The following is a 16,584-nucleotide window of genomic DNA, read 5'->3' as shown; positions in this document are numbered from 1 at the left end:
ACTTTATTTATACTTGTATACATACACATATATGCACATAGAGATAAAAAAAATAACAAGTTCTGTTGTGGTCATCTAAATCCTGTTTTAGGCTTTTTCTACTGGTTCCACATATGGTGCTACTAATTAACAAAAATCTCCTAGTCAAAAACTCTGTGAGGAACTCCAGATTTGAAACTGCCAAAGATTTCAAAATGAAAGCTAGACAAACATAGCAGAAAACAGGGGAATTTTAAGTAAAATAGGGTATCACTATGCATGCTGTAAAAGTGCATCATGTGCTATCTCAGGTCAAAAAATCTACTAATTAGAGAGGAAACTTATGCTGTCCACACTTTCTTCCAGATGAGTTAAGAAGATAAGCAATATGAAGCAGATTTGCACCCAAAACTTAAAAATATCCAGGTCAATTAAAGGAATATAGGATGTTTATGATATTTTTAATAATCAGAGCTGAAAAATATTACTACAACAAAAGAATGAACAAGAGAGTTCTGCAGAATTTACTACAGATTCTGTAGTTCTGCAGAATTTACAGATTTCTTTTAAAATCTGTATTTATATTTTTACTTTTACAGAGGACCTTAACTCTTAAACATACAAAATATTCAGGCATTCATGTACTTTTCAATAAAAGATACTCATTTACTTGCTTGTTTATAAATATTCAAGACTCACTTTGCTGTTCCAATATTCTGCATCTTCCTGGATTTCTGCTTTTTGCTTCACTAACTCCTCAAGGTGTTTTTCATCCTTTATAATCTTCTCCTCTGTTTCTTTTAACTTCATACAGTATTCAGTCCAAATAAATTCAGACTGCTTTAACTCATTCCTAATAGAAATACACACAAAGTGAATCCATCTATTTGGAAATACTCCAAGGTAGTCCCTCTCCATAAAGGGAAATGTAAAGCAGATCTGAATTAGTAAAGATTTATTTTGATTCTCTACTACATTTTTTGAACAGGTATGCATGAGAAAATTTCAAAATATCTACCCTGGCAGATTCGTGTAATCTCAGCCAGATATCAAAATTACTCATGCTACCAGTTCACTTGCATTTAAAACTGCCTGTCAACGTTACAGCTTCTAATTGGACCTCTGAACAGGTATTTGTATAGCTAAACACAAGACCTTGTTTCATACCCCACCTGTCAATTAAAAAAAAAAGGTAGTGAACTTCTTTCTCTGCTGGTGGCTAAATCTACTTCAGAGACATCTTCACTTAATTCACTCCACTGTTGCTTTGTGGACAAATGTCATTTGCAGAGAAAATTTTTTACTGACATCAATTCCTCACATTAAAAAGAACTTGCAGACAGTAAGCAAGGTCAAAGGAGGGGATAACGACTTTACTTTCACTCTGAGTAACAGATTTATCAGCATTATGAGAGGAAAATTTGCCATAGTTACAGAAAGGATTAATATTAACTACAACAGTAGCCATGAAAGCACTTCTATGAAACTCTGTTAGGCCTCATTCTAGGCTGTGCACAGACCTTTTGTTACAGTTATGGATTTGGTGAAAGGCAAAAGAACTAAAGGCACATCAGGTTAAAATTTTATAATGATTCCTTGTGCTTGACCATTATTTTTATTATTGTTTCAGCAGGCAGAAAAGAGGAGTTTCCTTCATGCTCCCCAGAGAATGATCTTTGTCAATAACATATTCCAAAGCGTGCCTTACATGGCAAACTAAATTCACTGCAGCAGAACTAAGAGCGACAGCAGCTGAGTTTTAGAGACATCCATTGAATTATAGGCCAAAAAAACCCAAACCTGAACAACTGTTGCATACTTCAACACAGTAAGACAACTGAAAACAATAATGAAAAGGCTTCATCACTAATTCAAGAGCCACTCCTACAAGATTATCTGATAGACATTCTTCCTTTATTCGCTTCCAAGACTTCATCTAGTGATGGAGTAAAGATTTATCTTGCAAAGTCACATTCCAAATGTCACAGAATGTATATAACATGAGTGTGAAACCTAAGACTTTGAAGACTTCTACCTTCTTAGGTCCCACCACCCGTGAAAAAGAAAATACAAATGATACTTGGAACTATTCTAATGACAGACATGTAATAGGCATAGACGATAATTTTCTTCTCATATTACCTATCAGATACAACTTTCTGTGTACAATCTCATGGAAAATACAGTACTACCAGTCACAGCAAGTATGTGTAAAAATAACAGTCTGTGCTGTGCGATTTACCCAGCCCCAGTATTTTAAGTTCCATGCAATCATCATCTTTTTCTCACTGATGGCACTGAACACAGAGAAAAGAGTATCAATTGCAGAACAGTCTTTCAAGTTTGTGCCATCAAAAATCTGTCTTTATCACACCTATCAATACCACATGTTATTCTAGTCCTCCTCAGATGGCAGCTGAAGGGTCTACTTCCTCTTGCAATGTAAGTATGACTTATTACCAGTCTAACAAATGGCTGAGGGAGAAGAAACGGTAGGCCTGCTGAAGGACATTAAAACCAGTATTCTACTTGATGTTTTCCTATAGAGGCTACTGTTCCTAAAAACTGCTATCATTATAATTTTTTGTTTAATTCACATTTACACAAACAAAACAGGTTACGAGATGTGCAACAGTCTACATCACTGTCATGTGATATGAATAGGAAATCACTTCACCAGGTGAAACAGAAAACATACTTTGTATATTTCTATCAGTATGGATGGTGGACTTCCGGTATGAGTTATCTATCATCATTATCACAGGGATTTTACCTACATTATGACTTTTCTTCAAAAGAACAAAGAGTTCCTGTAAAGCAATTTTAATGCACCTCAAAACAAAGGCATGTTACAGGAAAACACTCCACTTTCTTGCACATGAAACAATCCCAAAAGCCTTGATTTCCACCAAGACTACCAAGAAAACCGTGAAAACTGCCCACACTGCCCTACAGCTGCTAACCATTATGTCACTGACTGTGATACAATGACAGAATTCTATAGTGAGCTGAACAAAATCCTACATAAAAGACTATTAAAATGTGAAGTAGTCAGAAGGCAAGATGAAAAATTCTAATACTACTGAAAAAAATGCAGAAGCAAATGATCAATTTTCATTGAAAGAATAGGCCAACAGCATAGTATCTCAAAATCCTCTATCTGCTGTTTTGATATATTTACAAATTATCTGAAAGGGCAAGGAGCAGTGAAATTAAAAGCCTGCATATAATGTGATTACAATAGGCAAGGCCAAAAAGAACTAAGAAACTGCAGAAAAATTTCAAGACAAGCTGAGCAACTGGAGAACAAAGGAGAACATACCACTTAATGTCTGAACTCAAAAGAAGTACAAGGTCAGAGAGATTAAGTACACCTTAAAATTCTAAATTACCTGTATCAAATCAAGAAAGACATGTGCAGATTTCCACAAACATTCGGAAAATCTAGCCAACATTTATCACAGTTAAAGAAGCTAAAAAGGTGTTAGATTAAGTAAGAAATAGGATGCAAAACATTAGAATAAAAAATGAGAGTAAGTCATCCCTGTTGTAGTCATTGACATGGCTTAATTTGGAATACTGTTTGTATTATCATTAAACACATTTCACAAAAGCATATCACAGAAGTGAAAAGGAGTCATAAAATACATATGTCTTCCGAAAGCATATTGAAAATAATGGATTTTGCTTTGGAAAACAGACAGAAAGAAGGAACAAAGTGAAGATCCAAAGTCACAGAAAATACAGGCTAGTGGAGGAGGATCACAATACACAGCAATATTTATCATTGCATACATCTTAAGGCTTAGACTCCCAAACTACAGCAATTTGCCTGCAAATGGACAATAATAAATTGCTGCTGACCACACTTTGAAAATACGAATTGATAAGGAACAAAGTTTAATAGTAGGTATATGCTGGAATAGTAAAAGATAAAGAAAGAAAGAACAGTGAAAAAATATACTTTTAACATTATTTATTCTGGTATTACACAGTAAAACCACCTCCATCCATGGATCACTACAACCATTGCCAACAATTCTTGGTCAGCAGCCAGTAATTCAGACTAGTTGATAGAACACTAAATAGGCCAGTGAAACACTAAACTGATTTGCAGGGTATATCTGAATACACGGCAATAAATCACATTACATTTTTGGTAACACTTCTTACTCAAGACCTGATCTTTCCCATAATTAAAATCAACATGAGGTTTGCAATGAACTTAACCAATTACAGAATCTCGGTCCATGCTGTCTGATTTCTCTCAGCTGGAACCCATGGAGGAGCTAATGAGCATTTGATCAGATCATCTCTATATCCATCTTTAAGCTATAATTAAATTTCCAAACATTGTGAAGACATTGTGAAGCTTGCATTCACAGGCTCATACCCATCAAAAATAAGATTTATCTCCTACTCTTCACACACCTCTCCCTTTGTTTAGATACACTAGTGACTTTAATTGGAGAATCACATGGTAACTTCCAGGTGTCACTTCAGCTTTGACAAATGTTGGTATTACAGAATTCTGGTCTCAGGTTTTGTATAATACAATATCTGAGGTTTAGCTGTATTTTTTACTACAATTTAAGTTTTCATACACTAATATTCTTTCTAGATTGTCAGCTAGGGTCTGAAATGAAAAAGTTAAACTTTAGTCAACTAAACATGTTAACTGTGAATTTTTAATCTTGGAGGTAATAAAAAATAATTAGCATAAATACCTCTAATAAAGTGTCAAAATTATCCTGAACTCAATAAAGATAAGACAAAGAAATTCACTGTAAAGGTTAGAATCAAAAAAGGAAAAAGTCAGACATGCTGACAAAAGAAATGAGTCAAAGTTTTAGTGATGTCTTCTAATTATGCTTGTAAACTTCACTCATATCAAGGGGAAAAGAACCACTGTGTTGCTTGCTACTTTGCCAAATAAAACCTGGCAACTAATCATAGTTGAATACAACCTCCTACCAAACATGAAAGTACTTTGTATTCTTGGTCTTTGGCATAGTTATTCTTCATGCTGATTCTTTGTCTCTATGTTCAGCAACATAGAGAAAGGAAACTTTCAGTAACTTTCAGAAAGGAAAGTTGACTTGTCAGTGACTGGCCATTAGTGCTGGCCTACAATTACTTATAACTCTACTTGATAGTTCGAGGGTTAATAACCTGACAAGAGATTACGATGAGGAAATTGCAACATAAGACATTGCCATACAGAAGCTGCCTTGCGATCCAATAAAATTATAGAAATTTTGTTGGTTTGATAAACTCAAAAGTATGTGTTGTTGACCAGAATTGTTCTGTTTCATATGCAAGTTCAAAATTAAGTTATAACATAACTACAGTACTATGATAAGTGCTGATGTTCAATGAAAGTAATTTGTGCAATCAATAAGAATGATAGCAAAAAGTTCTGTCAGATTAAAAATTCATAAGTAAGTAATATAAGGTAAAATTGCATGCTTAAGGAGTTGATTCACTAACTTTCCATTTGGGTGTAATTCTGGACATCATCCCTTCCTTATTCTGCTAAGACAAACAAGGCAAATCCTTCTTTTTTGTATAATTCTATTGATTTGAATAATTAAATAAAAACCAGAATTTAGAATTATTTCTAAAAGCAAATTTTCTATCATTTGCTTGTCAATATTAAAACTAACAGGACACTATAATACCATACTTAATATCTCTTACTTGTATTGATGCAATAGCGTCTCAGCACATTTAGTTTCCTCAGACATAGATTTTATCTTCTTTTCAGATTCTTCATCAATGTCTTTCATTGTCTTTTGAATTTCCGTGAGTTCACAACAAACATCACTATATAATTTTGATGCCTAAGAAAATAAAACAAGCTAAGAAAATATAACATCTTTCTTTCTGAAAGATGTTATATAAAAATTGTATGCAATGTTTAAAATAAAAAGTAATTTCAAGATTTGTCTGATTATTTGCAGTTTGATAATTGAAGTTTAAAGTTGAAGTACTTTGTGATGTCATACAACTGAACAACAAATTTTGCATGGTCTGCAATAGATACAATCCTAGCTGAAGACAACAGGATATGTTGTAAGATCACCTAACATAAAAAAACATTAGCAAGAGGGCTTTCACTCTGTTACAAAACTTTGAAGATACTGTGAAAAGGTGGCTACTTCCATGGGAAGACAGTGACCTCTGGAGCAGAAAGAAAGAAATAATGTTGAAAGAAGCCATTGAGATTTCACTTAGTAATCTGACAAAATTATTACTTAAACATCTCCTAGAGCAGTCACCTATGTAAAGAGAGGCTTTGGACAGTGCAGACAATGAACACAATTTTCAATGGTATAAATAGTATCTGAACACTCAGTTCCTAACAACTCTCAAATAGAGATATGCACATGTCTATTGTCTCTGCTTTTTTTTAAATATTACAAATATTATATAATAACATGACAGAAAATCTTTATTATAACCTAGCACCTCATTGCTCAAACTAGTTCTCTGGATATCAAAAGCTAGAAATTCAAAGTCAAATAATTGCATTAATTGCAAATAAAATTAAGGACTTGTTTTTTTAAGGCCACAGGAGGAAAAACCAAACCTTACTAACAAACAGCATAGAAATTAGAGCACAATAAAAGTAATAAGTAATTTATTTGACAGTTAGAAAATTTGTTGAAATGCAATATAGTTACAGTAAAATCAAATCTATCTTCTTGCAATAAGTAGTGTCACTTTTTGGAAAGAAAGGTAAAAAAAACCTGTGGGGGAAAAAAAAAACCAAAAGTATTTATTTAAAATAGTCTTTACAAAAAAAAGTATTTTCTCTACTTTCTGAGTTGTATTTTAGCACACCTCAATATTTTAGCTGCATACAGCATCTTCTGAGGCATTATCAAGAAAAAGGAATACAAGATTAAATGCCCAAACCCCAACTTGATTATGATTAGCCAGTATTTTGAACATGTCTCCTAACACTGATAGAACTGTTAGCTATTTCATAGGTCAGACCTAATTCATGGTTATTCTCGTATTATTTGTGTAATAGGCAATTAAGTTTTTAATTTTAGAAGTATTTTGACATGACTGCTGAGGCCTCAAAATATGAGTTTAAAATAAAACAAATTAAAACAAAAAATATTTATTATGAATCGCCTACAACTGAAGACCATTTTTAGACTGTAACTACCTTGAAAAAGGTACTAATCTCTAGATCTATATTTAGAAACTACTGTATGAAAATATATAGAAAACATCGTAATTAGTACTAAAATCTGTACTTGAAGTAACACAGTATCTCTCACTTTTTAGACATCAATTTTAAGGTATTTACAGCTTTGATTCACTGTGATAATTCAGCCTGACATTATCCATTATCAGGTATTTATTATCAACAAATAAAAATTATTATCAATATTATTATCAATAAATACTATCAACAAATAAATTAGTAAAAATGTACATCAGCACTTAAAAATAATTAAATCTTCAAAATATTTTTTGACAGCTTCTAACATCTCAATATTCCGGAACACTGATGTCAATGAGAAATCTGAGAAGAATCTATGCAAATATCAGATATGTACCTTCTACCTTTCCTGTGAAAAATCCCACATGAAATCAACTTAGAAAGTTAAAATTACATTCCATATATGCAGTGAAAAGGTTCTAAAAGAAACATCTTCTTGTGGTTTGTATTTACCTTTTCATAAGCCAGTAACACATCCTTCACAGCTTCACCCTCTAGATTCAGCTTTTCTTCCAGCAGATGGCTGTGTTTCTTCATCAAGTCTATATCCTCCTGAATCTTTCTATTGTCTGTTTCTATTGGAAGTATTTGGGTTTGTATCTGTTGCAGCTGATGTCTTTTACAATCGATATGCCATTGTAGCTCCAAGATATCTTGAGCACACATATCATATTCTGTTAAAAAGGTAATTAACATAACAAGATGTTAGTATCTGAGTGACACCATAAATTCCTAGTGAGATTAGTAAAAACATTGTCATAATACTTGCAAAATTTTGCTGTAAATCATTGTGAAGGCCAAAAGAGGACATTGGTTTCAAAAGACATCACCAAATATTGCATTAGCAGTGGAACGGTTTTTAACTTCATACTTAATAATCTTAGCAGGTAATTTAAGCAGATCTTCAAAGCAAGGGGTGGTCTTGTTTTTATGAAGGAAATTAAAACATCTAGCCTTAAGGCATACCTAGAGGAGGCTATTAAAACACAAGAACAGCTCTACTGATCTTCCTAGTCTCCAGCAACAGACACGTGAATGGAGAAGAAGAACAGGGTAAGTATAAATCCCACATTCTCTTAATATGACAACTATTTTCAGTTCAGGTACATTGTCTGAATTAAATGTGGTTTCAGGAAAGCTAAACTAAAGATATAAACTCAAAGCCAACAAACAAAACATATTCATGTTGCCACTCAGAAGTATGTTAGTCTTAATTCAGTTTGCTGCATACACTTTTCTGATCTTTCATAAATTTCCTGTCGGTCTTTACCAGAAAATTTGTAACTAGACCACTGGTTGCTGAATGACAACATATATTTCATTTAGCTTAGAAAAAAAAAAAGGCTTATTAGAGATGGTGTCCTGCAGCAGATAATGTTCTATATGGAAAAATTACTAGTATTAAACTAGGAAAAGTAAAGTAAGACTATCAGATAAGAAAAAATAAATAAAATAAAACAAACAGAAAATGTCTCAAGAGCAATAAACTTTGCCATAAATTTGAGAGAGAGAAGCACATTTTACTGAGAAGAAAGGCTCTTCAGCTCTGAGAAGTGGCTGTGGAATATTCAGTGCAATCCCTTGACAGTTGATAGATTTTGCTGTGCTAACAAAACATAAATCACAAATTTACAAAATTATTATTTCATTGCTACTAAAAGTTAAAGAGACATTATATGACTAAGCATCTTTTTGACATCATACAAAGTGATACCTAACATCGAGATGAATAAAATGTGGTTTATACTGGATTTTTTATATTTTTCAGAGAAGGTAAGATCTGATGACAGGTGATGTCACTGCAATTACCTGAACATACTACAAGACACAGACGCAGCAGGAGCTAGCAATAATAGAAATCAAAGGAAGTTTGAAGAAATAACAGGACTCAGTGTCTACTCTGAATGGTTCAAGCAAACTCTTAATTAAGAATCTCCTGGGTTTGTAATACTTAGATTAGGGATAATTGTAACATCCCTGAAGTTCTTTTCCCTTTTTCCTCAATTTCATTTTTGCATATTTTTTTATCTCATAGATTATACTATGAAAAGTTATAATCCTAAAAATTAGGAATTTACTCCGACGACACAACATCGTACTGAAACAGCCCACTGTTAAGGGAGAAGAGTTGGTTGATTTTAGCAGCCAAACTTCATGCTCTTTTTTGCCCTTTTTTTTTTATTTTAAATACTCTATCATTGCATATATCAACAGAACTGAAAGCATATTAATTATATTCCAGTATTCCAAACTTTTTATATTTATAGAGAATGCTAAACAGTAAACTAAAAGCAACAGGAATGTGTAGCAATGTGCAAAAATTATTTACAGCTTCATCATTCCAGGTAAGTAGACCAAAAAGTAAAAAGTAGCATCTCTGGAGCTCAAATCCTGAACTACTGTGCTGAAGAATGAAGATTAGACCATCAACCTTCTCTTCTTGCAGTTCTTCTGAAGAACTGACCAATTGCCACAGGATTTTCTCCTGAAAGCTGTTTCTAACCTATCAATGAATTTTAATTCTGATTCTTTATTCAATCTTCTCCTCTGTTTCATCATAAATTGTCCTCCAGGGGCAATTGCTTTGAAGGAAAGCAATCTCTGCAAACTGGTAACACCTTAAATACAGATTTCTAGTTTTCAAGTCAAGAGTTAGCCATTGGCTAAAATAAACAAGCAAGCAAACACACATTTTTCTCCTATATTGCTAGGGATGTGCACTATTTGACATTTTGCTTTCTGGGGGACCATGAGGGATGTGGATGAAGGGCAGAGAGAGAGAGAAAAAAGCATTTAGGACTAAACAACTCCTGGATTGCCTCCATTATACATTGATTTTCACTTAGTGTTTACCCATCAGTAAATAGTTATGGAAGACTCCTGCGCTGTCACCACACTCTGGGTTGTGAGATATTTGACAAAGATCTCGGGATGATGTGCACCAGAATATGCGCTAGATTACCAACTGTGATTTTACATCCAGAAACCTATTGTTACAAATAACACAACTTATCTACAAGTCTAGGTTCAGATGGCACCTGCTTCTGACTGTGAGTCAGAAAACAAACAGCAAACACCTGCTAACTAGCTGCTTTTTTTTCTTTTTTTACTTTTTTTTTTACTTTAGCTCTATTGTGTAGATGCCAGTTCATTGCAAAAGGTAATAGTAAACGTCCTTAGAATCTGGGATTTCAAGGAGACCTATCAATGGTAATGTCAAACAATTCTTACTAAATGTGTAAATTCTTTAGTAAAATTTATCACATTTTAATTTTTCTCAAAACAAATTTATTCTTTTTTACTTGTGGTTTAATCTATAGTTTAACTCAAATGCATTATTTTATAATTCTGTTTCAGCTTGTCATTCCTCGCCCCAAAGGTGATTTATTATCATCTTAATAGTGTCTTGTCTGCTTTTCTGCTACTTTTCAAACAATGCTGAACATTCCACAGTGCTTTCCTTTTTTTTTTTCCCAGCTATTTATTCAAGCAAATTCAGAAGAGCAAATATTGTACTCCTATTACACTAAACACAACTATAGTAATATCATAATTCTTATTCTTGGTAATAAACTGACTGAAAAATAACAAATATTCCTATTTTCAATACCGATACCTCTTTGCACGGCTTCAGAGAGCTGCTGAAGCCTCCAAAGTGACAAGCAATCCATTTTCATGCTAAGCTTTTTCCCTAGCTGTTTTTCCAACTCCAAAGCTTTTTCTGCCTCCTCACGATCAGCCTCCAGTCGCTTAATTAGCTGAGTAACGTCCAATAGCAAAACTTCTGTTTCCTGCTTCAAGGTTAATGTCTTGCCATCTTTAAAAATACATTAAAAATATTTTCTATGAAAGCTTAATCATATGCTCTTTATTCAAGGTTCATTTTCAACACAGAGCTGGTCTGTTCACATCTATAGCAGTAAGAATAATTGGTTATATTTATGTCTTTAAAAACTACATTATAATTATTTCTTATGAAGGCTTAAACATACACTCTTTATTCCTGTTTCTTTCTCAATATAAATCTAGCCTCTTCACATCTATCTAGACAAGCACAACTGGTTACAAACAAAACTTTCACATCCAATAGCATTTTCCTCCAGCTTATTTCCAAAACAGAATGCAATAAAACATATGAATATAGATGGTACAAAATTTTCATCTTTGCCTCGTTGTTTGGGTAAGTAATCATCCAAGTAATAGTACAAGTTCCTAATTATCTCAACTTTTTGAAGAGTACATATTTCACTTTGTTTTCCAAAGTAAGTATCAGTTACTTAATTTAAGTCTTTGGAGTTCTAAGAATATTCAGTGTAATATCTCAACAACACAGTTTTACTCATGATACACTCAAATCATTTCATTCTGTGAAATTTGGGTATCAAAAATGCCTCAGTTATTTGTCTTGATAATAGATTTTTTGAGGTCATCACCCATTGTTCTAATCTATAAAAAACAGTAAGTATATGAACTACAGAGTCTGAGAAATTTTGATTCCACAGTCAATAATTCCCTGAATTCTTTTGATTAAAAACTGCAAGCATTGAAAAGAACAACTACTTAAAATCTGGAGTGAAATTTTGGCTTCATTGTGATCAACAGAAATTTTATCACACCATTTACTGCGGATAGGATTGCCTCAGGCTAGTAATACTTAAAAGGTTGCACACTGGCTTAAAAAAATTGCACGCAGTCTCACTAATATTTAAAACTTAATTATAAAATGTATAATCTGAGTAAAGATGCAAACTGTAAAAACAGAACTCAATGTTGGGAACACGTTATGAATATCTTGTGACAGCAAAGCATTTATTTGTTTTGTAGAAACTAAATGAAAAAAAAAAAATCTAGACTTTCCAACAACCAACATAACTAATTTAGCTGGTTCAAAACCTAGATGGATTAAAATATAGTAAGAATCTAAATACAGAAATGCAAATTATCTTCTAGTAAACAAGATGATTTAATAGTACTTAATATAACATTTTAGCTTGACAGATGATTGACAGCTGATAAACAGATTTCAAAGGATACTCACATCATTTATATAAGATATCGAGCAGGCAACAAGCACCTATTATTACAAATGCAAAGCATATACTAAATGAGGATAAGTAACTGTTACCACTCAGACTGAAGATTATGAAATATTTTTACCTTCACAAGATACATCAGCTTCTTTAGAATCCAACTCAGTGGGTAATGATAACCAGTTATCCTCAATAGGGTCAGCACTGACCTGTTTTGTTACCCTGTATGTAAAAGCTGCAGTCACTAAAAAATTTTAGACTTAATTTAAATTAGCATTTTTAAGTAAATATTATTTTCACTAAATCAAAATTTCCTTTCTTGAATCTTACACATGAAGAGCTGGCTACTTCAAAGAAATAATTGCAAGTTATTTAGAAGAATTATTAATTCTATAAAAAGAAAAGCATGTAAAATGCTTTTCTTCTATTTCTTTACAGAAATACAAGAAACAGATTTCTTTACATCTTGTACTTACACAGATCCTCAATTTTCATTCTCATACCCAAGGATTTGCCAAAGAGAAACTGTTGCAGAAAAGCTGTTACTCTTTCCAAGTTATGTACATACAGAACATGTATATATGCTATACATATATATATGTGTTATATATACACATACAGAATACATATATGTTATACTTTCCACTCTTCTAAGCAGCAGGAGCATTTAATACTATATCTGTGAGTGTCACTTGAGGGACAACAATGAATTAAAAATCTCTTTTAGACATACAAGGATAAACAATCAAGGCACAAGGCTTAATCAGTTTCCAAGAGACAAGTGTTTGAAATCTCAGAGGCTCAAAAGCAGAAATGAGGAAGGCTTCATTAAAATGAGATCAGGACAAATTTAACCTGCAAGTGAAAGGGGGAAAGAAGTAACACAAATAGCCGAAGAAGAACACAAGCAAATCATAGCTGTCATGTGAACTTAAAAGGCTCATTAGCTTACTGGAGCTGAGAACAAGGAGAGCAAGGATAACCACCACCTGTTCATGTCCACATGTTCAGTTTAAAGAGCACATACAAGATCTTCATACGCAGCTAAGATGAAATCTGCAGCAACAGTATTACATTGCACATACATACCTAATGTGAACATATATATTTGAAAGAACTCCACAACAAAAGTTCCTTTTCCATGAAGAAGTAACAGGCAAAAAAACTATGCCAAAAGCAGACTGAAAGAAATACTACTGTAGCCTTCCTACGTCAACAGAAAATACATCTAAAGTACAGGGAATAGAAAAAAAATAAATCTGTGTGCAGTCATGGAAAACAGTAAAACATTGGACGGGAAAACTGGGACCTGGTGATGGAAGAGATAGATACAGAAGGAGGAGTTTGATAAACAGGAGTTCAGTAAGTATGCAAACACAAGTCAAAACAGCCAGGACAACAAGCTCAGTATATGAGATACATTCTCGCCTTCAAACTCCTCTTTTAATCTTTGTAACTAGAACAACATCATAAAGTACCCTGCATCATGAATAATCCAATATGAAGTCACACATTCAGACTTATTTTGTGTAATTTCTGAGTACTTGGCTTTGAAATATACTTGTATTGTATTGTATCCTAATCTGAGTTCTTCCATGTGTTTTGAAATACATGCAGCCAATATGTAAAATTTAGAAATAACTAATTTGAGTTTTATGCTTTGAAATTACATTGTAAGATTACATTTTAAATTTATAACTGTTAACAACTCTGTATATACATTCTAGATACCGCCAGTGCAGACATATCTAGAAAAAACAATTATTCAACTTGTTATTTTTAATGAAGTTGGTATGTTCTGTTTTGATTTTAACAAGAATCCTCTCTTGCTCTCTGACTTTAATGATACATAGTTAAAAAGACTAGAGGTGATTCAAGGAAATTTTGTCACTCAAACACACATTTTTTTTTTAACTAAACCTAAGTAACCGGCAAACTACACTGAAAACAGAAAAAAACCATGCATTTAATAAGAATGTTAACAGTATGAAGTATAGGAAAACCAAGAAAGAGAAAAATGAAAAAAATATTGGGGTCTCTTCCCCATCTTATTACAGCATGTGATGAATTAATTGCCACTTCATTCAAGCGTTTTTCCTATTCCCTTTTTTAATGGCTTGTCTCCTTGTGTCTAGCCAAGCTGAAATGAAAGTAAATTTGACCCTTTATGCAAATTCAGAAAATTGTACGCCATATTTAGACATCTTCGCAAAGATCACAGTAAATATGCAGAAACATTCAATATGCTTATATATCATGTTCCAAACTTAAAGCAACAAGAGCTTCTATATAGAAACACCCAGAGCAAAACAGAATAAGTACCCTTACTCATATTTAGGTACATGAGATAATTGGTAGAATTGATACAATTTCGGAAGTATGAATAACTGAACAACTATCACTAACAGAAATTTACCATTGTGGTGGGTCCTGAGACCTGTGATCATCTTGCATCTTTGAAAATTAAACACTGAGTAGGAAAGACATAAGAAATTGCCCATGAACACTTTTGGTCTTCTGAAGTAACTAGATCCTACAGACACTAGGAATGCTTATATTAGACGCATTCTATGTTACAGAAGAACTTGGTGAAAAGTCTGCTACATGAACAGACTAATCTCATTAAATAATTATCTGACATTAAAACAAATGCATTATTTTCTTACCATGGTGCTTTCTCCTCCTTAAACACATAATCATACTGCAAAAGCAAAACATAAGCTTCATTATACATCTCAGATGTTACACACTTTTACTGTTTCCTAACAAAAAGCCTAATAGGCCACTGAATTTTGTATCAGAAGAGGATCTAATTAGTGTACATACAGATGAAAGATTTTTAACATTTTAAACTAATTATAAAGTTTTTGAATTCCTAAAAGCTATGTATCTCCAAAAGGTTGGTAATAAACCGTAGTTTTTGTACATACATGTTACATTACTCAATTTTGTAGATTTTTTTTTTAATCTCTTTAATTTCTAGATCTCAATTCTATTTTTACTTAATCTCTGTACTTTGTTTAAGTCTCAAAACTACATCAGAGATTCTGTCTGAACTTCTCATACTTTTCCTTCTATGTCTACAACAGTAACTTAAACACTGCCAGGGAAGTTCTCTGGGCCCAGCAACTTGAACACCTACACCATTAAACTGGTACTAAATCTCATTGGTACAACCTGTGGAAAGGGAAATTACCACATTCACAAACCATTCCCAAACCATTTCCAAGCACAGTTCAGGAACTGGAAAGGGTCAGAGACCGTTCCTCAGAAGCAATGCACATAATGTCTATCCTGTTTGAAAGGTAAGAATTTAAGAGTATGGTCATGAGGTTTTCCATGTCAACTGGACATATTGTTGATAATACTTAACTTACTAGCAGAGTAAATAAATTCATATATAGACAAGTGAAATCCAAATTCCATATATTTGTAGTATATTGATTTCAGTATATATGCCTAATTTAGATTAAGATCATTAATGAAATACTCATACCATAGCAACTTCACCTTTTCTCCTCTTAATTCATAGTTATAATGATGTCACCATCTAGACGCCTCAGACTATTTTGAATCGCTGTGTATTAAGTAACAACAACTTAAAAGAGATGTGGAAAATGCACACAAGATTTACAGAAACAATTTAAGCTAACATTAAAATGAATAAACATCTGGACATGTCAATGCTTATCCATCTAATTCATGTATATCAATGACAAACTCATCACATTAAAATCATTCCACTGTTGTCACATTATTTTAAATAAAGGTGAAAGAGGCAATATAAAATTTCCTATCAAATTAATGTCTAGACTGTAAATCAAGATATGACTGTAGTTCATGCACCTTGGATTCTTCTAGTATCTATGCTGCAGTTGCCAAAATATCCCTGCAGAGTATTTAACAGCGTTTGTGGAATACTAATCTAAGATAGTTTTTCTGATGTGCTGCTATGACAACATTATTGTTAGTACTGGAGATAAATTATTTAAATATAACTTGTCTGTGCAAGCAGTGATCAGATCTTCTTACTGAAGTGTAGACATATGCAAAATTTATTAACATTTGGAAAACACTTCTCCAGTAAAAGTGAATTATTTAAATTCTACTTATTATGTTCTCAAAGAAGTTAATGGGAAGATATTACTATACTTTAAAATGGTGTATATTGCATTCTTTCTTAATCTACCTACTCGTTTTTTTATCTTTCCTTTATTCTTGTTTCTATTTACACAAAATCTATATAGGCCAGGAAAACATTATGTACTGCTAAAGAAAGAACTGTAACATTTTCAAATTCATGTCTCTCAATATGAGAGTAAAGAAACTTTTAAA

General features: G+C 32.8%; 1 protein-coding gene across 1 annotated transcript in view; it reads right to left on the bottom strand.

Moving 5' to 3' along the window:
* CCDC178 (coiled-coil domain containing 178) overlaps positions 1–15,005 on the bottom strand; it is a 39,606-nt gene extending 24,601 nt beyond the window's left edge. The window contains exons 1-6 of the mRNA XM_030475324.1: positions 14,916–15,005; positions 12,377–12,471; positions 10,836–11,036; positions 7,673–7,893; positions 5,680–5,822; positions 679–832 (exon numbers count right to left, since the gene is read on the bottom strand). Of these exons, the coding sequence (XP_030331184.1) occupies positions 679–832; positions 5,680–5,822; positions 7,673–7,893; positions 10,836–11,036; positions 12,377–12,471; positions 14,916–14,983 (882 nt within the window). The 5' untranslated portion in view covers positions 14,984–15,005. The remainder of the gene's footprint in view (positions 1–678; positions 833–5,679; positions 5,823–7,672; positions 7,894–10,835; positions 11,037–12,376; positions 12,472–14,915) is intronic.
* Between the last annotated feature and the right edge of the window lie 1,579 nt (positions 15,006–16,584).

This window comes from Strigops habroptila, chromosome 1 (assembly GCF_004027225.2).
Source record: "Strigops habroptila isolate Jane chromosome 1, bStrHab1.2.pri, whole genome shotgun sequence".
NCBI lineage: Eukaryota > Metazoa > Chordata > Aves > Psittaciformes > Psittacidae > Strigops > Strigops habroptila.
The sequence above is the reverse complement of the archived record's forward strand: the minus strand, read 5'-3'. Positions and strand labels throughout refer to the sequence as shown.